The sequence below is a fragment of the Helianthus annuus genome, chromosome 16, assembly GCF_002127325.2.
Source record: "Helianthus annuus cultivar XRQ/B chromosome 16, HanXRQr2.0-SUNRISE, whole genome shotgun sequence".
Classification (NCBI taxonomy): Eukaryota; Viridiplantae; Streptophyta; class Magnoliopsida; order Asterales; family Asteraceae; genus Helianthus; species Helianthus annuus.
The window spans coordinates 53,905,229-53,913,482 of record NC_035448.2 but is presented as its reverse complement, the minus strand read 5'-3'; the positions used below and the strand labels follow the sequence as shown (position 1 = coordinate 53,913,482).

Below are 8,254 nucleotides of genomic sequence, written 5' to 3'. Positions count from 1 at the left end.
AAAACTTGACTAATGCGTAAAATGGGCTTAAAATATCAATAAAATCATAACACACCTAACGCACACCAATTTTCAACTATATTTGGTTGAAGGATCTATAGATGAAATTAAAATTCAATATCAATATTGTTTCAATATTGAGGAAGATCCTAGAACCTATAGTGAAGCCATGGCATCTCGGGATGTAGCTTTCTGGAAAGAAGCTATAAATGATGAGATGGACTCTATTATGTAGAATAACACTTGGAAATTGTCTAATCTGCCCCTGGGTGTAAACCACTTGGTTATAAATGGGTCTTCAAGAAGAAGATTAAAGTAGATGGTTCAATTGATAAGCTTAAAGCCCGATTGGTTATCCATGGCTTTAGACAAAAGGAAGGAGTTGACTACTTTGATACATATGCTCTTGTAGCAAGAATATCCACTATTAGATTGTTGGTTGCCTTAGCTGCAATACACAATCTTGTGATTCACCAAATGGATGTGAAAACCGCTTTCCTGAATGGTGATTTGGATGAGGAGATATATATGAAACAGCCAGAGGGTTTTGTTATGCCTGGCAATGAGCATAAGGTTTGTAAGCTAGTTAAGTCATTGTATGGCTTAAAGCAAGCACCCAAACAATGGCATCAAAAGTTTGATGATGTGGTTTTGTCTAATGGTTTTGTATTAAACCAAGCAGACAAGTGTGTATATAGCAAATTTGATGATTCTAGGAAAGGAGTCATAATTTGTCTTTATATAGATGACATGTTGATCTTCGGTACTGACCAGGATCAATTTGATAAAACAAAGAAATTTTTGTCATCTTGCTTTGACATGAAGGATATGGGGGAGGCGGAAGTGATCCGTGGTATAAGGATCAAATGGGAGAACAATGGCATATTGATTTCTCAGTCTCATTATATTGAGAAGATATTGAAAAAGTTTAATTTTCATGATAGTTCTCCGGTTAGCACTTCAATGGATCCAGCTTTTAAGCTCACACCTAATGAAGGTGTTGCTGTAAGCCAACTTGAATATTTAAGGGCCATTGGATCTCTCATGTATGCCATGATTAGCACTAGACCGGATATAGCTTATGCTGTTGGAATGCTTAGTAGGTATACTAGCAATCCAGGTGCAAGTCATTGGCAAGCAATGAATCGAGTATTTAGGTACTTGAAAGGAACCATGAAATATGGTTTGACTTTACTGGATTTCCTTCAGTTTTAGAAGGTTATTCGGATGCAATCTGGATTAACAACAGGGAAGATCATTCTTCCACAAGTGGATGGAATTTTTTGCTTGGAGGAGGTGCCATATCTTGGGCATCTAAGAAACAGACTAGCATAACTGATTCTACAATGGAGTCTGAGTTTGTAGCATTAGCCGCAGCTGGCAAAGAAGCTGAGTGGCTAAGAAACTTGATTTATGAGATTCCATTGTGGCCTAAACCTATATCACCAATATCCATTAGATGTAATAGTGCTGCTACCTTGGCTAAGGCCTATAGCCAAGTGAATAATGGGAAGTCTAGACACTTAGGTGTTAGACACAGCATGATTCATGAGCTCATCATGCATGGGATGATATCGGTGGAGTTTATGAGAACTCAACAGAATTTAGCCGACCACCTAACCAAACATTTATGTAGAGATCTTGTGCACAAGGCGGCTATAGGGATGGAATTAAAGTCCACATGAGATTTCTCGTGTTAAGATACCCAATTCCCACCTAATATGACGTTGGGTGCTGAATTCAATGTGGAAAGCTTAACATCTAGAAATTGAAACACATTAGTAGCATCATCCCAAGGTATGTGTTCAGACCTGCAAGCTAAAGGAGGTTGAAGGTTTTCTTCTTAATAGTTCTTTGGAAAATTGCATATGTAGGTGCAAGAATAAAGAGCTACCTATATGAGCATGAAGTTTAGCCACTTCAAGAAGCTAGGACTTGGCTTTGATATGTTCATTGAAGGATAGGACACAGGCTAGTAAAAATAGTGTCAAGAAAGAACATTAGAGTATGTAAGCTTGTGTGTATATTATCTTCATGTATTCACTGAATAGAAAGGGTTCAATCCTTAGTGACACCCCTATATTCGAATATTTGGAATGTGTAATATACTAATGTGAAAATCAATCGTCTCGATATTTCATTTACGCATAAGTTTGATTGTTGTGAGTTTATTTAAGTTAATCAAGGATTATGCTAAAATGGGGGAGGATTGTTAGATATTTTAATGTAATCGGGATTGACTTGGTGATCAAAGCGAATAATAATACACATTAAGCAAGTTAGGAGGTGCGGGAGTGCACGCTTGTTTGGATTATTATAATTCAAAGTGTAGGGGCGGAGCACGTACTCTACGGGGGTTCCAAGGGGGAAACGCCCCCTTGGCAGGGGTCCAAGGGGTAGAGCCCTTGACAAGTTAGCTTGGAAAAAAAATTATTTTAATTAAATTGCTTTAATAAAACTACATCAGAAAATTTAATTTTCTGGAAATTGGCCCATTTTCGAAATATTAAAACAGTGGCAGCTTTGTCTTAAAAACTGAGATGACTGCCATTAGGTAGTTAATCTTCCCTAACCCCAAAATCCCTATTCAGTTTTTGGTCACAATTCTCTGGTTTAGACAATTTACAGACAAAAACATACCCTGGTTCAATTCTCGAAAATCAGAGTTGTATCCGATTGAATTATTCGGGTTAACCACCGAAATAATTTGATCTGAGAGTGATTACACGCCTCTCTGATCATCCGGTTTTCAGAAAATTCCCCAACATGGTATCATATGTTTGCTGTGTAAATTATTGATGATATTTTATGGTCGTATTAGAGTCTTTGTAGCACTTTGTTATGGAGGCCCTTTGGTTGGTTATTAATATAAGGTTCCCGTTTGTCGTTAAAAAAGTAATTTGTTAGATGTGTAAAAAGACCATTGGCTTGCCCCCACCAACGTTGGTAATCTTATTAGATAATACTAAGACTAGCGGGAGTGGGGCGTTTTATGGGGTGAGGATGCCAGACAACACTGGTTAACCAACACCGTGCAAGCGTTGGCTACGGCGTTACCCCACTAACGTGGCTTTGAAGCCTGACGTGGAGTGGGGGAGAGAGCTGACTTGGCTGGCTAATATTGGCTGGTGGCATATGAACGTTGGGCTAGCCGTTTGGCATAGCCGTTGGCCAACGGGTATTTAAAAAAAATATTTTATTTATAATCTATATATATCAAACAATACTTACCATTTTTACTATCAAAAAATTCAAAAACCACTACCAACCTCCAAAGAAATATATACAATGAATTCTTCAAGTTCAAGCGATTCGTATGATAGATTTGTTTTGTCATCCTCATCCGACGACGGAGCGGAAATATTATTATTTACAGTGGTGACGGTCGTGAAAGCTATTGTTGAAGATTCAGATGAAGGGACTTCCCAACCCCAACCCAAACAGAGGAAGTACATAGTTCGTGAACGCGAAACCGTAAACGATTTGCTGGTAAGCGATTATTTCTCACCCCAACCAATGTATGATGGAAAAATGTTTTGGCGTCGTTTTTGTATGAGTAAAAATTTATTTTTAAGAATATCAAAGGATTTAGAGGATAATTATCCTTATTTCCAACAAAGACCTGATGCACGTGGTAAGATCGGATTTACCACGTGGCAAAAGGTCACGGCCACCCTAAGAAAATTGGCTTATGGCAATAGTTCCAACATAATGGACGACTATTTAAAAATGTCGGCACGAGTGGCTAGGGAAAGTCTTCACAATTTTTGTGCATATATTATTGAACTATATATGAAAAGATACTTGAGAAAACCAATGTTTAGTGATATGCAACAACTTTTGGAACATCACGCTAAATATCATGGTCTCCCCGGGATGATAGGTAGTTTAGATTGTATGAAATAGGAGTGGGAATTTTGTCCAACAGCATGGTAAGACTCTCACACAAGCGGATATCATGGAATGTCGGCTATGATGCTTGAAGTTCTTGCATCACATGATATTTTTGGATCTGGCATGCATTCTTTGGTATGCCAGGTTCACATAATGATATAAACATTATATATCACTCGCCCCTTTTCAAAGATGTAATAAATGGTGTTGGACCAAAAGGAACATTCATTGTAAATGACGTTGAATACAAGTATGGGTACTATCTTGTTGGTGGAATTTACCCTGAGTGGGTTGTTTTTGTGAAATCATTTTCAAACGAGGGAACTCTAGATCCTAAAATAATAAAGTTTAACAAAGTTCAGATGGCGGCACGCAAAGACGTCGAGCGAGCATTTGGTGTTTTGAAGAAAAGGTGGCGCATTTTGAGCATGCCTTGCAGATTGTATGAAAAAGATCAAATAAGAAACGTGATGTACGCGTGAATCATTCTACACAACATGATTTTAGAGGATGAACGGCGTGCAATAGTTGAATATTATGGCGAGGTGACTGAATCAAATAACAAAGACGTTAGTAACGAAGAGAGAACGCAAAACCAAAATCTAACCGAGTCAAGACAAATAAATTCAAACCTTCGAGTTGATTTGGTAGAACATGTTTCGACACTTCCTAGATTCGACTCCATTGAAGATGAAGATGATTGATTGATTTTTTTTTGTCGTTGTAATGTATTTTTTATTGTAATTATTTAAAATTACTTTATTAAATTCTATGATTAATATAAAAAAAATTGGTCTACATGGCACTCTCACGCCGCCTGGCCAAGCCTCTTTCACACCCCATTTATTTGGATGCAGACTAGTGGAACCCACAAATGACACGTGTCGAGCAATGTCCCCGACACAGTCCCCCACCCCACCCCACCCCATAGTCTAATATTGCTTTTTTTTTTTTTGTACATAAAAGGTAGAGAAAAAAAGAATGCATAAATGGTGATTTGAATGTGGAAATTACATCTAACATGTGAGTCTATAGTTCTTACCCTATAATGAAACAAGACATACAATATGCTATATTGCTATTATAGACACAGTCCACACCCACTTACATTAACACACAAGGAAATGCAACCATTTAAGAAATATGAATACTTACTTCATATTATTTTAAATAACTTCTATAATAAAGTGTTTTATCAGGATAACGAAGTGGGTTCGGAAATTTAGGAACCGTCTTCTAAAGCATCATGTGGTTCGAGTAGAGGTGTAGTTGTGGTTCGAGCGGACAATGCACCTTCTTCGTCCTCTTTTCCTTTCCCCCAAAGCACCCCGTAAAATCCTATTGTTATTATGCTACCACCCAAAACACTGCATCATGCAAATCAATACAATAAAATCAACCCTTCACAAAAATCAAATTTCAACTTTTTTTTTTATTACTTTTGTTAGGAAGAAAGTGAAAAAGATTATTTATGCTGTTAAACATATATATATAATAATTCTTAAGTGGATAAAAGTTCAAGTGTTGTCCCATTGGTTTATCTATAACTATGTATTTCTATAAAAGTTATATATAATTAAAAAACATGCCGATGATCATTTTAAAGATGCATTTATCAAAAGAATGAAAGATATTCAGTTATGGTTAAATATGATCAAACCTTATATAACACACCACCCAACTATAGTGATTACCAGTATAACTACTATCAACACCAACTATAGTGATTACCCGATCCCTAATCCCCGTCACACCTCCCCCGCCCCCATCCCACAAGTAATGAACTCCGTAAAACATAAACACGTGAGTGAATGAAAGTGAGATTGAGATGAATACCTCCGAAGATACACTGGATCGCCAAGAAATAAGACACCCATGATCATTGCTATTATAATTGTTAAAGGCTTGAACATGGCTACATATAGAGGACCTTTCAACCGCAACACCCAAAATTGTACCAAAACATTAACGAATCCAAATAAAAAACCCTGCATGTAACAAATACACCAATTCTTATATCTTTTCTTCACTTGTTATCAACATGTATAATTAGACTTATAAATATATCAATTAGAGGTGTTCATGATACAGTACCACCAATTTTGATAGAATTTATAGGCTAAACAAGTAACTACGGATGTTAAAAGTTATAAACTAAACTAACTAGTTGAGTTAGGTCGATTGGACTTGATCAGCTAAAAGCGGTTCACTTTTAAGTTTGGGCCAATTTTTTTACCTTTTATCAAAATCACTATTTGCATTACTTTTTTTATATCGTTATTTAATATTCGAATGTGTTAGCTATCTTGCGGCACAACAGAACTAACACATGTGCACAAACGATATAAACACGTAGACAGAAAATAAACACGGCACAAGAATTTTACGTGGTTCGATGCCAGTGGGGGACCTACGTCCACAGGCTGCAACTAGGTTATTTCATTATGCTTAGAACGCCAAGGATTACAACACAAGACTAGGTATATATAAAGAACTAATTAGGTTAAATAGCTTAGGGAACAAGAAAGCGAAAACGGGTCTTCCACCCCCAAACCAGATTAGGCCTAAAAGGCCTTCACAACCTAACAAAATGTACATACTTAATATTAAGGCATGTTCAAATACATTCTGACTCAAATCTATTTTGTATAATTTCGAGCCAACACAAGATAACTTACTTTTAATTTTTCACGAGTTTAAGATGAGGTGAGCTCAAGCTGAGACTCGCTCGAATAATGTTAGTTTTATTTTATTCTAAATTTTAGCCCAACTATTGAGCCAACCCTAATCCAAACCCACCATTTCCAATTCCTTATTTTCCTTCCCTTCATTTGCCATAGTTAATTTCAAATTGATTATTCTAATGACATGTTCGCTTCTTCTTCGGACTACAAACTTCATTCAAATTTGCTTTTCCTTATTTGGAAAACAATGATCAATAACCAGAAAGTATTGGTCTACAATAGCCAAACATTTATTCTCAGTGACGAGTGACAGATGATTTTTTTCTAGGGGTTCCTTTTAATAGATTTTCACTAATTCTCATAATTTTTTTCCAAATAACACAAGGTTTCCCCTAATTTTTTCCAAACCGAGGGGTTCCTGGGAACCCCCAAAACCCCCCCTAGATCCACCACTATTTATTCTTTATTTCGAGTTGGCTTGTTGAGCCATGAGTGACCTCGAGATATAAATGGGTCAAGTTCAAGCCGGATATAAATGAGTTTAATCCGACTTTGCTCTGCTCGTTACACTTAAATAGCATGAAGATGAAGTAGATCTTACCACGTACAATATAGTGGCCAAAATAACATCAAGTCTTAGTTTCCAAGCTTCTAAATCTCTTGCCATTATCAGGGCTGCAAGTCCAGCTATAAACAATCCACTTATATTCAACACAAACACTACGACCAGGACCACTGGATACTCCAACATAATCTTTGCCTGCCAAGGGTTTTTTTAGAAGCACTTATCTTTTTCAACAACATATATAGACTTCATCATTTGAACTGTTACCTGGGCAATTAGTCAGAAGGAAAGTAGAAAGTATTGGCATGCAAGTAAAATTCCTCCAATAATCCAGTCCATGTTCATTGAGGTCGATAAAAGTGATGGGCCAGTATAAACTGTTGCTATAATTGCTCCTGATATCGACAATAACGTTCCTACAATTTTCACATAACTCGTATAGCTTTGCAAATGTACCTTTTCCATCCTAGCAAATGTAAAAAGTATAATGATTAACTGGGGTCGATCGGGGGTTGAAGCAAAACTTAAAAACATGACCTATTGTGGTTAAACAAAACAAGAATGATCAAGAATGCAGGTGAAAGGTTTCCCATGATCGATGCGAGAGTCACAGAGACCGATCAATCCAACTAATTGTGACAGGTACCTGTATTAAGACATCGTTGCCTTGTTAATCATGGGAACTTGTGTCATATAAACGACAATATAATTAACTTTCTGCTTAGGTTACTACATTAAAATGTATTGCACATAGTGGTCCTGTGAGTGTGAGTGTGAAAACAAAGTGTTGTCACCTTAGCGTCATGTAAGCAAGAGAGACACTTACACGCTCTTATTTGAAACTCTTATTTGAAAGGCCGTAGTAGTCATGTATATGTGAAGAGATAATGTAATTATTACCTAGTTAATATTTTTTTTTAAAGTAATGGTCATGTGGCTTTATTTTTTCAATGAAATCATCTCCCATTTTCACTTTGTGTGCATGTCTTCCGTGGCCACACCCAACCCACCAACCTCCGCCCCATCCCACCCCAACCCGGTGCGGTGTGCCACATCCAACGTGGCCACATGAGGCTCCCCAAACATGCTTTTCTCTACCCCTACGGATGTT

The 8,254-nt window shown here is 37.1% G+C and overlaps 1 protein-coding gene across 1 annotated transcript; it reads right to left on the bottom strand.

Annotated features, from left to right (window-relative positions):
- Positions 1 to 4,901: 4,901 nt before the first annotated feature.
- Positions 4,902 to 7,650, bottom strand: LOC118488326 (WAT1-related protein At5g40230-like). Its single transcript, XM_035985714.1, has 3 exons — positions 7,180 to 7,650; positions 5,731 to 5,882; positions 4,902 to 5,261 (listed from the first exon to the last, which is right to left on the bottom strand). The coding sequence occupies exons 1-3, from the start codon at positions 7,327 to 7,329 to the stop codon at positions 5,117 to 5,119; spliced, it is 447 nt and encodes a 148-aa protein (XP_035841607.1). The 5' UTR covers positions 7,330 to 7,650; the 3' UTR covers positions 4,902 to 5,116.
- Between the last annotated feature and the right edge of the window lie 604 nt (positions 7,651 to 8,254).